General features: G+C 35.6%; 1 protein-coding gene across 3 annotated transcripts in view; it reads left to right on the top strand.

Moving 5' to 3' along the window:
- Window positions 1-18243, top strand: part of BLTP3B (bridge-like lipid transfer protein family member 3B) — a 64450-nt gene extending 46207 nt beyond the window's left edge. For 2 of the 3 annotated variants that reach the window (XM_081130966.1, XM_081130967.1), the window contains exons 14-21: window positions 528-2020; window positions 2379-2548; window positions 6009-6139; window positions 6774-6924; window positions 10072-10325; window positions 10410-10518; window positions 14622-14815; window positions 16449-18243. In XM_081130966.1, the coding sequence (XP_080987092.1) occupies window positions 528-2020; window positions 2379-2548; window positions 6009-6139; window positions 6774-6924; window positions 10072-10325; window positions 10410-10518; window positions 14622-14815; window positions 16449-16598 (2652 nt within the window). In that variant the 3' untranslated portion in view covers window positions 16599-18243. The remainder of the gene's footprint in view (window positions 1-527; window positions 2021-2378; window positions 2549-6008; window positions 6140-6773; window positions 6925-10071; window positions 10326-10409; window positions 10519-14621; window positions 14816-16448) is intronic. The other variant, XM_081130968.1, reaches the window with a different exon arrangement.
- The last annotated feature ends 809 nt before the right edge of the window (window positions 18244-19052 follow it).

Genomic DNA, 19052 nt, shown 5'->3' with positions numbered 1-19052 from the left:
TTAATTATCTCTAGAAAATTATTTTAGTAAATAGTTGGACCTATACACATAAGTTCATTTTCTTAATACTAGTTTTCCCCCAGAAAAGTTATTCTAAAGACATTGATCAAGTCATTCCATTTACTCATCTATTCATACTCCAAATTGCTTGAATCTAAAATATCTTAACAAAAACTTCCCTTTTGTAAACTTGGTGCTTTCTTATATATATTCAGAGCATAGTAAGCATTTAGTAATACTGATTTAATAATTTTGTTTTTTAAAATTTTGTGATGTATTATATGGAAATATGTTATGTATCTTATTCATTATTTATGTTTGTTTTTTAAGTTTTTCATCATGGTAAATAATTTAAGTCCTTTTTACTCAGCTTAATAAAAAGATTTTGGGGGGGAGAGAGTATTTTATGTCTGGATAGGAAATTAGTATTTCGTGGGGGAATGTCAAAAAGAATTCCTGAGCTAAGTCATGTTCTTGTTATTTTATCTGCAAGATCTATGGATTTGAATATTTTTTTATTTTTCTAGGTTGTTATTCCTTCTGAAATGAAATCTGAATGTCATCAGGATCAACCACATGCAATTTCTATTCAGAGTTCTGAAATGATTGCCACGAATACAAGGCACTGTCCAAACTGTCGACATTCTGATCTAGAAGCCTTGTTTCAAGACTTTAAAGATTGTGACTTTTTCAGTAAAAATTATACCAGCTTCCCCAAGTCAGGTGACAGTTTTAATCTCCTGCATCCAATCTTCCAGAGACATGCTCATGAACAGGATACCAAAATGCACGAAGTTTATAAGGGAAATATTACTCCCAAGTTGAATAAACACACTCTTAAAACTTCTGCTGCCACAGATGTGTGGGCTGTGTACTTTTCCCAATTTTGGATAGATTATGAAGGGATGAAAAGTGGAAAAGGGCGACCAATAAGTTTTGTAGACTCTTTCCCTCTTTCCATCTGGATTTGTCAACCAACAAGGTACGCACTGTCTCAGAAAGAGGTGCAGACTCGTAATCAACCTCTAAATACATCACAAAGTGAATCTAGTGATCTGGCTGGCCGACTGAAGCGGAAAAAGCTCTTGAAGGAGTATTACAGTACAGAGTCTGAGCCCTGGACAAATGGTAGCCAGAAATCTTCAGATACAGTTTTAAGATTTTCCTCTTCATCATCAGATGCAGATATTCACGTCCTGGTTCATGTTCATAAACACGTCAGTATGCAGATCAATCACTACCAGTATCTATTCCTGCTTTTCCTCCATGAATCACTTATTGTGCTTTCAGAGAACTTAAGGGACGATGTAGAAGCTGTGACTGGCAGTCCTGCTAGTCAGACATCCATTTGCATTGGAATTTTACTTAAAAGTGCAGAAGTGGCTCTTTTACTACATCCGGTGGATCAAACAAATACTCTTAAGTCTCCTGTTTCTGAAAGTGTGAACCCAGTGGTTCCCGATTATTTGCCTACAGAAAATAGAGAACTCTTGTCTTCAAAAAGGAAAGAAGTTAGTAATGGTATAAGTCAAATTAGAAGTGTAACTGTTAATCATATGTCAGACAACAGATCTATGAGTGTTGACCTTAGCCATGCCTCTTTGAAGGATCCTTTGCTTTTTAAATCAGCTAGTGATACAAATCTGCAAAAAGGTATTTCTTTTCTGGATTATTTATCAGATAAAAATTTAGAGAAAATAAGTGAAGATGAAAGTAGTGGAATTCTTTGCAAAAGTGGCTCAGGGGAAATTGGATTAGAAACAAGGAACAAAAAGGATTTATCATATACAGATTCAAATAGTGTCTTAAACTACAGAGAACGTTCACGTATGCTACCATTTGATGATGGTAATCAAAACATGCTTTCAAATAGTTTAACTTGTAAAGGAAATGAAACCATAGAATCGATCTTTAAAGCTGAAGATTTGCTTCCAGAAACAGCTTCACTCTCTGAGAACCTGGAATGTGGTAAAGAAGAAGCACCCACAGTTAGAACACTTAAATCACAGTCATCTTTAAGGTAACAATGTGTTATTGGAATGGAGAGGAGGCTGTGTGTGCGCACTGGGTGTGTGTGTGTGTGTGTGTGTGTGTGTGTGTGTGTGAGAGAGAGAGAGAGAGAGAGAGAGAGAGAGAGAGCGCGCACGCGCATATTTTGTTTTTGGACCAAAAATGTCATTACAAAATACGGCACAGTTAGAGCTAACACATGGAAGAGTGGGTTTTTAAAAGTATGAAAGTACTCTGAGCTGATACTTAAAAACTATAATTTATAAATTTGTGGGTACTATCTGCATATTTTTATTTTGTTAGTATTTTTTAGAAAAAGCTTTTTACCTTATATGTGATGGTTTTCTAGTAATTTTGTTTGTTAACAGTGGGAAACCTAAGGAACGGTGCCCACCAAACCTGGCTCCACTCTGTACTTCTGATAAGAACATGAAAAGAAGCTCCTCACAAACGTCATTGGATACCATTTCACTGGACAGCATGATACTGGAAGAACAGCTGTTAGAAAGTGATGGAAGTGATAGTTTTCTAGAGAAAGGTAAGCAGTACAGGAAAGGCTTTATATTACGTATATGTACCTTAGAAGTGATGTTTAAGTATTTTTAGTTATATTCAATAATTACATCCCCAAAAAGACATTTTATTTATACACACACATGTGCATAATACAAAGAGGATTGTACCTAATTTCCTAATAGTTGTTCCAGTGCTGCTTTTAACCAGATACTTCTCTTTCTCTTTTTTTTTTTTTTTTTTTGTGCCTGACATCAAGCATTTATTTGTATATAGATCATAAAACAGACAGCATTAAGGCTATTAGCTCTCTTACAGAGACTTCTGTATGTGGAATTTTGATTAGGTGACCTTAATTAGCATGATGGATTTTTAAGTATGTGATCCTAGGACTGGAGTCCAGACTGGATCTACTTATTTCCATAACAGGATTCTTTCACATGCATGATAATATTTGATGGAGGATACTAATGCCCCTGTAAAGAACCACTAGGAGTGACTTAGAAAGAATTACATGCATCCCCACCACCAAGGCATTGGGGACTTTTTGAACAGGAATAAAAGCATGGGCCATAGCCAGGGAGTAGTTTTGCCAGACACTGAAGCATAAAAAAGCAGAGGCGTACAAATTACTTTGTGTATATAGAGTAACACGCCTATTGGATGTAGTTGAAGGCCACTTAAAAAGGAAAGACTCATAGCCTCAGAAACAGAAGATTAGAATGCTGTCAGGAAGCAATAGAGGCAAATTTGGAGCTCAACCAGTCTCACTCAAGAATCTAAGCTTTTAACCAACCACTATGCTATACTAGCTCCCTAGACATGGGACATGGCTACCATACAAAAAAGCCCTCATCTAACCCTGTGATAGGCAATTCATAACAATCTCCTTTCCAGCATACTGTACCAGTTAAATGGAGAAGAGGTACTAATATAGGTCATAAAAATTAATTCTAGATGCACAGAGCTCTATTGCTAGTTCCTCTGCCGCCTTTATGGTTTTAAATCCTACCTTAGGAGAGGGTTTCTGTTCTATGGCCAAAATATACTTAAAAAAAACAGTGTTCCTATGGAAAGTATCCCTAATTATACTCAAAAAGGGTCAGTGATTTTCTTGTTACTTCTAAATATCAAATAATTAATAAAAGTGACTGTCACTCAATTTGAAAAATACAGACTACTACAATTTGGAAGATAGCCCCAAAGTTCCACAATCTAGTGATATCAACTATCATTTATTCTATAAATTTGTATATGTATTCACATATATATGCATTTGATGTCATATTACATATATTGTTTTTTAACCTTTTTATCACATATAAGCATGTTCTAATATTATTTGAACTCCTTTTAAAATATTTTTGAAGTCTATATTAAGTTGCCATAAGAATGTAATGACCTTTTAATCATTTCCCTGATATTGGATGTTTAGATTGTTTATAGTGTTTCAGTTATAAAATGGTATCATTAATGTCATTCACAGAGTTTTGTCTGCATTTCTAATTAGTGTCTTAGAATAGATTCCAGCAATAGACTATTTTTAGGATCTTGAAAAAAATTAGGGCATTGAGTCTGTGTGTAACATTTAAATATGTGACTATATAGTCATAATTCTCCTGAACTATGATTTTTTCCCCTCTTTTAAAAAATATGTCTTTATTGATTTTAGAGAGAGGAAGAGAGAGGGGGAGAGAGAGAGATAGAAACATCAGTGATGGGAGAGTCAGTGATCGGCTGCCTCCTGCATGCCCCCTACTGGGGATGGAGCCCACAGCCTGGGCATGTGCCCTGACTGGGAACTGAACCAGGATCTCCTGAATCATAGGTCGATGCTCAACCACTGAGCCACGCCGGCCGGGCAGGATTTTCTTTATGTTAGAGGAATTGATTTTCATTAGGAACACTCTTGTTTTTTCCCCTTTCTTTTAATTTTACAAGAAATATATGAATATTTTCTCAGTGTAAAAAAACCAGGTATTATAGAAATATCTAGAGTAAAAAATGAAGGTATCACTTTAAACCACCCTTACTCTTACTCTTGATACCATTCCTCTAAAAATAATACTCATCTCAGCTTTTGATATATATTGTATACTCCCAGACCTTTTCAATGTATTTTTCTATACACATGTATATACTTAAACATATATACACTGACATATATGTGTATAAGCAGATATGCATGTGTATATATATTTGTGTATATATATTTTTGAATATATATTTACATATTTATATACAGACATACAAATAGCTGGACTACCCCCTACCACAGTCTCCTAACTAGTCTTCTCACTTCTATTCTTGTTCATCTTCAGTTCATTCTTCATTCAATAGGAAGAATACTCTTTAAAAATGTAAATGCTTTCATGTTGATTTCCATTTTAATCCCAATAACTTCTCACTGCTATAAGGCTAATGTTTAAAAACCTTAACATTGCTGGCAGTGTCCTGTGTCACAAGGCCCAGCCTATCAGCTCTGCTGCCCCACGTGCTTGCTGTATGTCACCTTTACTTCAGTACATTTAGTCCTTTCTTAGTTTCCTCACTGCGACAAAGTTTTTTCCACCTCAGGCTCTTTGTACCTGTGCGTAGAATGTTATTTTTCTTTCTTCTTACTTTAGCTTAAATATTACTTTATCAAGAAACCCTCCTTAACCTCTAACTATGTTAGGAACTCCCTGTAAAATGAAAGTTTATTATCTCTTCATGCCACAATTGTATTTATGTACATCTTCCCTGGCACTAAATACAGTTTTATTCATTCTTGCAATAGATAATTTATTGAGCACCTTCTATGTAGCCAGGTACTCGGTTAGCTGTTAATTATATAGTAATAAATTGAATAGTAAAAACATTGATACCGTGTTTTGTATGTCTTTGGCTTTTCTAATCTAATTTTTGTAGTAATTTATTTTTACAGTATTTTTAAAAAGTATTGATCTGTGACGGACACTGTTTAAGAAATTCTCTTTTAGCACAAAGAATTTGAGAACTATGGAAATAAAGCACATTGAGAAAGTAAGGCAGGTAGGTAAGGCTAGAGAATGATTACATTGATGATAGTAGCATTACCTTCATGTAGAAGATAACTGGAAAGTACTGTAGGGTACTGAAAAGAAAAATTAAGTGGGCTGACTGGAACTGTTCAGTGTAGGACAGAGTAAAGGGAGCCATGCTCGCTGATCACGAACCTGCTAGTGACACAGCACCGTTTCTGCACAGAGACCACAGGCCATGTTCAGCTGTGGTAGATTTCTTTTCAGACTGTCTAAGTTTAGGGCTTAAGTATCTCTAACATTTTATTGTGAGAAGTTATTTATTATTATTTGCTCACTAACCACAATTTAACTTTTCGTCGTTTATTGTCTTGTAAACAAGGCTATGCTTAGAAAAGAGTTAAAGGGATAGCCCATTTTGGTTAGATAAATGTAACATTTTTTGATCATTTTAATTTATTAGTTTGTTTTCTGTTATTTCAGGTATTAAAAAGAATTCGAGTACAAATTATCAGAGCCCAGCAGATAGTGCAAATCTACAGAATTGTGGTGAAACCTCTCCAGATGCCATCAGTACGAATTCAGAGGGTGCTCAAGAAAACCATAGTGATCTGGTAATCATTTCAGAGATTCTGTGAAGAGAAATGCCACCAACTTTATCTCATACTTAATATGTTCACATTAAGACATTAATATATAAAATGAGGTCACTTAGATTGTGGGTGATTTGCTTTGCTCTTGAAAATTCTTCCCTCCTACTGAATTGTTTTTCTCTGAATTTCACTTAAAACTTTTTAAAATTTTTTATTGAAGAGGGGCTGTTCCATCTTTTATTTTTCAACTTTTATTTTAGTTTCCACTTAAATATACTTCGAAAAAGTTTGGTGGTAAGGATGGTAGTTAGTTCCTATGAGGGACTTTCTACAAAATAAATATATTACTGGCTTATTTAAGTGAAATATCCTATGGATGACTTAGAAAATATTTTCAGCTTTTAATGAAAATAATTTTACATGGAAATGTCGTGTAATTAGTCTTCGTCATCAAAAAAGTCTTCTCTTGACTGAGGAAGAAGAAAGGGGGCTGACATTTATGACTATAATGTAATAACCACATTCTTTTGATGACAAGTATATATTTGGTTTATTAGGCCACATTTGACTTTTTAGAGGCTATAAAAAGTATTAATTTTTAAATTTTTGTTTTAATTATTTGGTATACTAATATTATTTATGCAATCATTGTTAGATGTCAGTCGTGATGTTTAAAATTATTGGTGTTAATGGGAAAATTGACATCCGAGGGAAAGATACAGAAGTCTGTCTTCAAGTGGACCAAGTGACACCGGATCAGTTAGGCAATATCAGTCTTCGGCATTACCTTAGCAGTCGTTCAGTAGGTGAGACTTTAATATGACTTAAATTGTTGTTGTTTTATACCTATGACTCATCAGCATATAAATGAATTTGAGGAAAATTACATTTACATCAGAGATTTGTTCTTTTAGGCCACCTTATCTTCATGTTGATTAAGGAATTAGAAATTTAATCTGTTGGTGATGTATTCTCCAGTATTTTTTTTGTTAATGCTATTGTAAGTTCTGTCTTTTTCAATCTTCCCATTCTTTGAGATAACGGGTCTGAGAAAACTGAGTTATTTGTATATGAAAAGAGTGCTATAGTAATCCTAGAAGATCAAACTTAGTTTCATACTAAAATAAATGTCAAATTCTATGTTCTATTGCTTTGCTTATAAGCAAATATTTCCAAATACTTGGTATTTGGAAAAATCGTGAATCCTATTTTCATTCTTTATTCTATGACCAACACCTTCCCTTGGACATAGATGGATACAAGCAACAAAATGTGCAGGGTATGAAGAGGGAACCACAGTAAACCATCCTTTTTTAGATAAAGTTTAAATAAAGTTATTATTCATGGTTTTTAGTCATTTGAACAAATGAATTTATTAGAATAGCTATACTAAGAACTTAAAATGATATTTAATTTTTAAAATATTCTTTGCTATATAAATTACATGAAAGCATTTTATTGATAGTTATACAGACTATGACAGATTAAATATGGATTTTAATGATCCGCTTTTTTAAAAATTTACCTTTATTGTTGAAAGTATTACAAATGTCCCCCTCTTTTCCCCCCATTGATCCCCTCCACCCAGCATCTGCCTCCTCCCACCAGTCCTCCTCCACACTATTGTCTGTGTCCATGAGTTATGCATATATGCATATAAGTTCTTTGATTAATCTGTCTCCTACCCCCGCTTTCCCTCTGAGATTCGTCAATCTGTTCCATGCTTCTGTGTCTCTGGATCTATTTTGTTCATCAGTTTAAAATCTTTTAAAAAGTCACTGCCCTGTAATATTTTTCTTTGCTGTATATACAGAATGCTGCAGCTATTTGATATATAACATATTGAAATACACACAGTCCTAAATGATATTCAAATAAGTGTGCTATCACTTCACATCATGGGAATTACTGGTAAATGTGCCATTTTCCTATAAACCAGCATCATTGGAAAAAATTGGCTCCTGGCTCTTTTCTGTGTGTAAGCCTTGCAAGTTTACAATGTATCTGCTAAAAAAATTTCAAGAATTTTAAATTAATTAGCAAGTGTGAATTCCAATAGTATGCAAAAAGGAGGAAGCTAAGTATATAATTGGAAAGGTTTCATAGCGGGGGGGAAAAAACTAAAAAAGGTTGAACATAAAATTTCAAAACCTAGACCATGTTCTATACCCAGCCCAACCACGTTTCAAGTTGTAGTCTTAGATTATTTCCAGTTGCACAATTATTTTTTCACTCTTTATAGCTCACTTAGTACCATGGCTTATTACTTTTTCTCATGTTGTTCCTAACTGAAGAAGTCATTTTGAAATGCCTTGTGTGTATGGGTTGTATAGTCAGTGCTTTCTCATACTTTTTATTTTCCCAACTGTCTCAATTGGTTGTTCGAAGGATTAAAACAAACAAACAAACCAAAATGAAAAAAGAGAGAGAGAAAGGAGAGGGAAAGGAGAGGGAAAGGGGATAAATGGAAAAAGAGGAAAACATTAGCTTTAACATTTCAAACGTTAATAAGCATACGAACAAAGATTGTATTTGATTGCTTTCGTTTGCTTTTGTTTTTCTATAATGTGTGGATTTTGGATTCCTTCATTAGGAAGACCTTAATATAATAGTTTCATGGCAAAAGAGGTAGTAGGAAGGAGTGGTTTTTGACTACTGAGGATATTTTTAAATGTCTGCCCCAGTAAATACTCTTTTTGTTTGAAATTATTTCTGGCTCTCAGCTCCCTGGAGTATGTACCTGGTGTGTACATACATGAATATGTAGATACATAGATCAGTAAAAGACACTATAAAATCACATACGCCAAGTTGTTTGTTTCTAATTGCTCTTATTTTTAAATAGACAAGTTAATTAACTCTCGTTTTTCTTGATATAGGAAAAAAACACTAACATATCTAAGTACATATTCACATCTATGCTGAGGGAAAACAAACATTTTCCATCATGGATTTAATTAGTAGGGTCTTCTTATGAGGCCCCACTGGACAGATAACTTTGATTCCTCACAATTGAAACAGCTTTGTCCTTCCAGAACAGTTATTTGTTTTTTAACTCACGGGCTTTAGGAATTGTGAATTGGGTTGTATTTTCCTCTTTGCTGCTGGAAAGCTCATATTTTGTCTACCGTGGTACATAAATTTAAATAACGTATTCTGAGTTCTTAACCTTCCAACCTAGTTTTTCCTTTTCCCTTCTTTCCTTATTTTTCTGTTGCTTGCTTATTTTTTACCTGATTATGCCATGTGCATGGTGCTCCTCTTCCACTCGGAGCTAGATAAAGTAAAATAAACAAGATAGTTACCACAAGGCCCAGTTCATTTCAGTGGTTCCACTAGAAATTAAAAAAAAAAAAAAAAAAAAAAAAAATTGGATAGTCTATGGGTGCTTTACTGAAATTTAAAAATTTGTTTTTGAATTCCAGTATTCATATCTCTGTAAGCTGCCTGAAATTTTTTTGGGAACAAGGCCAAGGCATAAATAAATGTAAATACTTAATACCCAGTTTTAATGAGGAAGGGGCAAAACTTCAGGCTTTCATTACTTCTTGAGAAATGGCTTAAGAGTCATTTTAAATGCCATGACTATTTCTTCATGACAGTTGTTCATTATGTTACAGATTTATAGGTAGGTACATTCCCAGACACACTCTTAAGTATCAGAGTCACCCATGGTATCAGATTTATATCATGGCGTGTTGTTTATGTTACTAAAAAGTAGAAAATAGAGATAAGTAAGCATGATTGCCGTAGAAGATTGTCTATAAGATACAAACTTAGGGCTGTGTGTGGAATGTTGTATATGTACTGTAACTACCACTTAAATGAAGGGTAAATATTAAAACTATTCTTGCTTTTGCATTGTACAAAATGACTGTACCCTCTGATGACAACTGAGAATGACGCTGGGTGTAGTGCCACAAGTTACAGTTTTTACTTCTTCGTTTCTGTAGGCTCTGATCATAAAGCTGTTGTTCATGCCAGATCCTCTCCTGAGATTTCGCTGAGGTTTGAAAGTGGGCCTGGTGCTGTCATACACTCTTTGCTTGCAGAAAAAAATGGATTTCTGCAATGCCATATAGAAAACTTTAGCACTGAATTTCTTACATCTTCTCTGACGAATATTCAACATTTTTTGGAAGATGATACTGTTGCAACAGTAATGCCAATGAAGATACAAGTTTCTAACACAAAAATAAATTTAAAGGTATGTTAATATTTTCACATTTTCATGTTTAAATGTTCACTTACTTTAATAACAACATGCTGATCCTGCTCCTCTTTCTTGTAGGATGACAGTCCTCGGAGTAGTACAGTATCCCTTGAACCCGCTCCTGTAACCATTCACATTGATCATCTTGTGGTAGAGAGAAATGACGATGGCTCTTTTCATATCAGAGGTATATGTGAAAAACAGTTTAAGCGAATACCTACTGAAATTTGCAATTAAATTATTTACAAGCTGATTGTTTCTTTCCCCTCACACTTACTGCTGTATGTCTGTACACGTGTAGAAGTAGAGGACTGAGGGACACTTTCAGTACATTGTAATAAAATACTGCCTACGTATGGTTCTCTACCTCGGACATAACTCATTACAGTTGATTTAGTACCTGTTCTACAAGTGTGTTTTGAATGAAAGTGAGAGAGGTTTTGTGGTCTTACATGACTCTTGATCTTACTTGGGGCTCCTTCTGGATCTCTTTCTTAGCTTTATTTCTCACTCTTTTATATTTACTCAGCCACCCCGTTGCCCTCCCTGTCTTGGAATTTGTCTCCCACTTTCCTGTCTGTAATCGTACTTGCTTGTTACTCCTCCATTGAACTGTTCATTCCCCTCCAAGGGTATCTCTAGTGTCCCCTTTTCAGCGAACTCAGTTACGTACAGTATATTGCTGTTTGTTTGGTTCTGCTTTAATGTTTATTATCCATTGTAGCAAGATTTTTAAGGTCTTTAATGTAAGATTATATCTTTAAGGTAGTGTGGAATAGTGGAAAGAGCTTGAGTCCGTAGACTTAGGTGTCCTTTTCCTCAGTTTGTTAGTAGCTATTTGAGGGTGAAATGTGATGACTGATATATGCATTTATTCATTTCCTACCAAAATCTCATCAGATGACATAAAACATGTTAACAGAATAAAGTTATAATAGTACTGCAAAAGAAAAATAAGTACCATTAGTGAATCAGAAGTTCTTAAGCAAGCAAACCAGAGAGAGAGAGAACGTGAGAAGTATTTGTAGCCATAAGCCCACAAAAGATGGGACTGTTGCTGGGGTAGGAGCACTTTGTGGGGAACTGTTAACCGAAGAGTATTCCCCTCTGGAGTTTGGGGCCAACTAGAGCAAACATAGAAGTCAGACCAACTGCCCGGCCGGGTGTGGCTCAGTGGTTGAGCATCGACTTAGGATCCAGGCGATCGGGGTTCGATTCCTGGTCAGGGCACATGCCCAGGTTGCGGGCTCCATCCCCAATGACTCTCTCATCATTGGTGTTTCTCTCTCTCTCTCCCTCTGCTGCCCTCTCTCTGAAATCAATAAAGATATATTAAAAAAAAGAAAAGAAAAAAAAGAAAGACCAACAAAGATTAAAATGTCAGCTTCATTACTGTTAAAAGTTCAGGTAGCGAACAACATACTTTAAGCATAAACAAGTATGCTTTGTTTTATATAGAGTTCTCATGTTTCTTTCCAGTGTATTCTTTTTAAAAAAAAAAAAAAATATTTTTATTGATTTCAGAGAGAGGAAGGGAGAGGGAGAGAGAGAGACAGAAATATCAATGATGAGAGGCACTGATCAAGCCCGCAACCCGGGCATATGCCCTGACCAGGAATCGAACCCCAATCGCCTGGATCCCAGGTCGACGCTCAACTGCTGAGCCACGCCCGGCCCGGCCCAGTGTATTTTTAAAAATAGTGTCACGAGCCTTGGCCTACGTGCTCAGTGGCTAGAGTGTCGGCCTGTGTACCCAAGGGTCATGGTTTAACCCCCTGGCCCTGTCAGGGCTGGTGCAGGAGGCAACCAGTCCATGTGTCTCTCTCTCTCCTCATCTCCTGCCTTCCTTTTCCTCCCTTTCACCCTCCCTCTAAAAAGCAGTGGAAAAAATATCCTCGGGTAAGGATTAAAGGAAAACCAGTGTCAGGAAGCATTTTATGTTATGTTATTTTTCTTGTGTGTAAATTCATTGTATTAAGGTCTTCAGTGTATAAAGTGTATGATGTAACATATAGCCTAATGTACCACATACGCTAGTATGATCATGTATCATAAATATGACTCAAACTAATGCATCAGTCATGATAAACAAGTAGTTAACTTTATTTGCTTTTGAGAATTTAGAAGAGCTTTTGGTGAATGCTTTGAATGGCCCAAATTTCTCAAGTAGCTTGTTAAGAAATTTTGAGATAAGCTGTTTTTTTCCTCCTTTGAAGCAAATTTATTTAGCAAGCAGGAGCATTCAAACTAATCTCATTAGTAGCTATTTCAAAAATTAGTTGTAGGTGTTTATTGCTATGATAATGGCAGTTTGTCTAATATTTCTCTTCACTCCTTCCTGTTTTTTTTAGTGTGTTCAAAGGTATACTTGCAGCTGTTCTGGATGTGATTAAAGTCCATCATGGAAGAATAGGTGCTTTTATACCTGTTTTTCTGCTTTTCATACTACTCCACACTTCTTCGGAGAGTCTTAAAAACAATTACCAATTTCTTAGAAAAGACTTTAAAGAGAAACGTCAAATAATTTTTCAGAAAATTAGAAAACTACACTGCAATTTCTTGTTCCTGTGAAATATGGCTAATCAGATAACTTTTTTTTTTTTTTTTTTTTGGTAAATCCTCACCAGAAGGTATTTTTTCCATTGCTTTTTAGAGAGAATGGAAGGGGGAGAGAGAAGATAGAAACATTGATGTGAGAGAGACATATCGATTGGTTGCCTCCTGCACACACCCCAATCAGGGCTGGGGATCAGACCTGCAACCAAGGTACATGCCCTTGGCCAGAATTGAACCCTGGACCCTTCATTCCACGGGCCAATGCTCTAACCACTGAGCAAAACCGGCTAGGACTAATCAACTAGTATTTTGGAGTGCTATTAGTCTATTGAGGTTATTCCCTTCTGGGAATCTTTGTTACGGGGTGGAAATTATGTTAAGCAGTTGCTGCTCTTTCATTTACATAATCTAATATGATTTAGTGAACTGCCCTTCTCTCATTCCATGGGATTTTTGTGGACCAGGCTATCATATGACTACCACAAAAGTGGGAATAGGACCCAGCTGGGCCAATCAAGAGATTTCAGCCCTTGGGACATAGTTACTGGTAAATGATTTGACTGTGACCCAAGCATTCTGAGTCTTTTTTGTGAACTGAGAAGGAGACTGAGAGAGAAGGGGTCATAGGCAGTGAAACAAACTTGTTTCACAGTGGTTACCTTTAACATCAGATGACTGAACCAACACAGAGGAAAATAAAAGTGGACCTAAGAAGTAGAGTCAGCTTCCTAAAATTATACTCCTGAGGACATTATATGAATCCTAGTATCTAGCCATGCATGAAGCATCATCATTTGGATTCCTGTTATGGAAACAAATATATTTTCTTTTTAAAAAGCAAGTTTGAGTTGGGCTTTTGTTTACTTGCAACCTAAAGTGCTCTGTGATCCAAAAAGTAAGAACAAAATGTTGATGTATAAAGATATCCCCTGCCTTGTTCTTTATATTTGTTTTTAATAAAAACATTTTTGAGATATAATTCAAATGCCTGCTATTCACACAGCATACAATTTAGTGATATTTAATATGCTCACAATGGTGCCGCCATCATCACAATCAGTTGTAGAACATTTTCATTACCCTCAAAAATCCCCCCTACCCACTAGCAGTCTCTCCCCATTCCCCAGCAAGCCCTCGGCAGTCACCGATTTGCTATCCTTCTGTGGAACTTGCCTATTCTAGACGTTTCATATAAGTGGAATCGCACAATGCCTTTCGGGACTAGTTTCTTTCACTTGGCATACTTTCAGGATTCATTCATGCTGCACGCGTCAGCACCTCATTTCTTGAGGGGGTAGTTGTTTGATTTCTGATTCAGTCTCTTTACCTGCTCCCTGTTTATTCACACTGTCTCTCTTCTTTAGTCTGTTTTGGTAGTTTGCCTTCCTGGGAATTTTTCTCTTTCATCTGAGTTATCTAACTTACTGGAATACAGTAGTTCATAGTATTCCTTTATAATCAGTTTTATTTCATTAAGGTTGATAATAATGTCCCATGTTTCATTTCTGGTTCTAATACTTTTCTTTTGTCAATGTAACTAAAGTTTTATCAATTTTGTTCATCTTTTCAATGAATGAGCTTTTGGTTTTATTGACTTTCTCTATTTTTCTATTTCATAATAGTGTCTTCATACTAATAGAGGCATACTCATTTTTAAATTAGTTTTTCACAGTAGAAGTTAAGATTTATCAAGTGTATGAAAATGTTATCTGAGCGTTTTATTTGTTTGATCAGATTCTCAGATGTTTAACACTGGAAATCATCTGAAAGGAAATGTCACAAGTGAATCAGTGCTGCTTCCCAGTGGAAAGTATGATCTGAAGAAACAGCACAGTGTCACTCAAGCCACTCAGACAAGTCCCAAGGTTCCTTGGCCTTCTCAGTCAGTTCCCTTTCCTGAGTGCTCCTTTGACGTCACTAGGGAACAGGTACTGGGGAAAATGAATTCATTCTCATTCCATTTCAGCAATTAAAATAAATGTTAGATACTAAATAATTTAAATTATTTACTTATTTAAGTAATGTTTTTCGAGTGCCTCTTATGAACCCCCACACTGTGTTAGATGCTGTGGACATAGTGTTGAGCAAGATGGGGGCAGGCTCAGCCTTCAGAGAGGTTGCAGTCTAACGGGAAGTAGAGGAGTAAGTGGGAGAGTGCTGGCTTCTCGAATCCAGGAGCACTTCCTGGAGGACATACTCATTTTGATGTCTTATTTTTAAGTTGCAAAAGTATTGTAATATTTCAGAAATATATTTAAAACAACTTTAATACATTCTAACCTTCTGCAGTGCTATTAGTACTACTTTATTTTCCTCTCAGGCTCTTTTCCATGATTTTCCTAAACAGTTGTTATTCTGATGTATATACTTTATTTTTTAAATTAACATTGTTTAACAGTTATTTTTTCCTATTGCTACATATGCTTCATATTTATTTTTAATGGCAGAGTAATACGAATGTGGATGTACTGCCATTTCTAAACTTTAACATTTGTTAACATTTGAGTTGCTTCTTATTTTTTGCTATTATAAATAAGTAAAATATCCAGCAGAAGTTTCCCTATGATAGAGCCACAGAATGAGTTCATTCATCTGTTCAACAGAGTTTGTTGGACATCAGCTCTGAGCTAGGGTGTGGAACTGAACAGTATTCCACCCTTATCTGTTAAGAAACTTGGAGTCCAGTGGGGAAGACGGGTGTGCAGATGCGTTAGCACATACTGTGTAAAGCCATCCTGGGGACTGAGGAAGTTCAGGAAAGGACCCAGCTTGGTTTATAAGGCAGGAATTCTTAAGCTGGGACTAGAGGAAGTCTGAGAACTTTTTGAAATTAAATGCATCTATTTTAATGTATCTGTAAATGCATTTTTGGGGGAGAAAGTACTTAGTTTTATCAAATCTTCATAGTTAAGGGTTAGGGAGTACTTCTAAGAGGAAAGATACTTGAACTGAGTCTTAATGAGAAGGGGAGACCTAGTGGCCATCTAGATAAAAAATGTCTAAATGAGATATTCAGAACGTGGGCCTGAAGCTCCAGAGCAATTGATGCTGGATCAGGCTATGTGTGATAGTTGGAGCCACAGGAGTACATGAGATCACCCAGAGAGTGACTCAGTGATAGGAAGATGGCCAATTATGGAATCTAATAGGACATTAAGATGTAAGGGCTCTTGAATAGCAGAGGCAGAGATGAGAAGTCCGCATGTGGAGAGGGATAAACACACGAGCTGTGGTGCAAGAGGCAGAAAGGAGAGACACATAGGAAGGAGGGGTGTCAGCAGTGTCCACAGCCACGGAGTGATCCAGGGAAATTAAAATCAGACTGAATCACTGTGAGATTTCGAAAGGAGGAGTTAGTTAATGTTTTGAATTGCTGAGTCAAAACTCATGAACATTTTTAAGGGTTTGAACTGTGTTTCCAAATAGCTTCTCCCATAAGTGCAACCTCACCCGCATTGGGTATTTTTCTGTTCCAAGTGTCACACCTTTAGCTGATATGTAAATTGTCTGTATTTTCTGAAAATGATTAAATTCTCGGACCTTTCAAATGTATCCTTTCAGCTCCTGGAAGAGAATGAGTCTCTTAAGCAGGAATTGGCTAAAGCCAAGATGGCCCTTGCAGAGGCGCAGCTGGAGAAAGATGCTCTTCTTCATCACATCAAGAAGGTGACTGCTGAGCAGCAGGGTTGGCGGGCAGAGCTCCGATTGTAGCTCCGGAGGAGGGAGGCTGAATTTCCAGTGGGATGTTACCAGTGAGCGTGAGAATTTCTTTGTCATGGAAAGACAATAAAATGAAATGGAATGTGACGAAGAGTGACTGTTCCAGAGTCAGCTTAGGAAGTGTTAGGTACGGGCATTACAGTCTTCCGGTGGTTTTGTGTTTGGGGTTTAACCCTCTTTTAAGCTGGTGTGATATAGGGAAGTCAACATATACTGTAAAGTAATTACTCGCCTAATGAAAAGATGTCATTTCCTAATTTTGATATCATACTATAGGGATTTTTTAAAGAGAAAAATGAAAACCTGTTGTGTTCCACAGATTGCTGAATTTATCACTATCTGTTAATGATTACTATTATTTACAAAGATTCAAATGCTTTTAGGGCCAATGTAAAATAAAAGGCGTACATTTTAAATGAGATTAAAATAATGTACTTAAATCTGTAATTATTTAATTACTGTAAAAAGTCCGATCAGATTAATAAATTATATAATTACTGGGTTTGAAAATTCTGGAAAATCATCACCCTACTGAACTTACAAAGTAACCTGGAAATGTGGGGGGAAAAATCATTTTAAATGATGGGTGGAAACTGTATAAGTTGAGGCTATAATTTTCAACAAAAGGATGGTACAAGTGTAAAAATAAAAAGCACAAACTGTAAAAAAGCAAAACATTAGTGTATATGGCCAACTGACTTAAAAAGCATTATTTGTACATTCCTTAAAACGTTTATTGTTAGAAGTAAGAGTAATTTAACTTCCTGCTAAGTTTGGCAGCATTTATAACTGTAAGAATTTTAATTAATACTATTTATATTATTTCTTTACCTTTATCTTTTCTCTACTTAAGGAAGGGAATGTTTTCAGAGAATTTTCTTTATACATACAAAAAACAATTTCATACCATTCTTGTAGTATCAGATTAGGTGGATGTTTGCACATACCCAATTTATATAGCTAGTTTTGATTAAAGTTCTTTGTGACATATGTACTGTCTTCTATAGTAAGAATAATTGGTAAATTTTGAATTCTATTTTCTAGGAATCTTGAGGTTGAAGCCAACCTGAGATAGAATCTCAGTCATACATTGTGAAACAAAAGTTTATGAATGTTTATGCAAGAGAGGCTTTTAAAGATTTTTAAAATATATTTCTGATAAAATTAAATGAAGTGGAGGTTCTATTTTAAAATTCACATTCTTAAACATAAATATATCCAAGATAGAACATGAAACAGCTAGACTACTTTTTCTTTAAGGTACTTGAAAATTTTAGACCACATGGTGACACTTTATGGTGCTTTGCTTGTTGGCCTCATGTAGCCATCCCTCTATCTGAGTACTTGGAGGAGAAGTCATGTTTCATTTACTTAAGTGTTGGAGTGACTTAGCTTTTATTGAAAACAGTACTGGCCTTTGTTTTTTCTTCTTCTATAACATCCATTTGCATTGTCATGACTTTAAAATACAGGTCTTGTTTTGGGAGCTGAGGAAAAAGCAACGAACAAATTTAAATCGTTAATATTTTACCTCAACAGTATTTAAAAATGATGTTTAACCATGTTAATCTAAAACTATGTAATAGTCTTAACTTAAAAGCAAAGGTCTAATTAAAGATTTAAAATGAATAGTTAATATCCTTTGAGGAGTATTTTTTTTTAAGTAAGCGAGGTGAACATTTTCTTTTTTTTTTTTTTTTAATTTATCTTTATTATTGAAAGTATTACAGGTGTCCCATTCCCCCCCCCCAATTGACGCCCTCCACCTCGCTCCCACCCCCTCCCCAGGCCTTCACCCCGTTATCGACTATGTCCATGGGTTATGCTTATATGTATATAACTTCTTTGGTTAATATCTTCCCATCCTCCACCCTCCTTTCCTCTTTTTGAGGAGTATTTTTGATTTGTAGGTGTATGGTCAGTAAATGCAGTCTCACATAGAAAAGCAGGTTTGATGGGACATTAACCTCTGCAGAGCTGACAGTGTTGCTCAGGATTATCCTGTTTGCTCTATAGAAATTTTAAACTTAGGGTATATTATAACCATTTAGTGTTATGGAGCCCAATGTTTTTCTTAATCCTTTTCATTGGCCCTCTTAAAATCATACAAACAGTAGAGATGATAATTAATGTGGATCTGAACATTCTGTATGCTTTTGTTGAATTTTTAAAAAATTTATAGTGAGTGCTGTTTTTATAGAGATTTAAAATTCACTATTTCATGTAATTCCCACAAGAAAACCTGGGAGGTAGGTATTCACAAGTTAGATAAAAACCCTAAGGTTCAGAAAGGACAAGAGACTTGACTGAAGTCACAATTAATAACCTGGTCTTCTGACTTGAATCCCAGTTAAATGCTTTTATTTTACTTTAGTCATTAATTCACAGATTTTGCCAGGGGTGGGGAGAACCACTGTGTTTTATTTGTTTTCCTTTTAAAGATAA

This window comes from Miniopterus schreibersii (genome assembly GCF_964146895.1).
Source record: "Miniopterus schreibersii genome assembly, chromosome: 2".
NCBI lineage: Eukaryota > Metazoa > Chordata > Mammalia > Chiroptera > Miniopteridae > Miniopterus > Miniopterus schreibersii.
The sequence above is the reverse complement of the archived record's forward strand: the minus strand, read 5'-3'. Positions and strand labels throughout refer to the sequence as shown.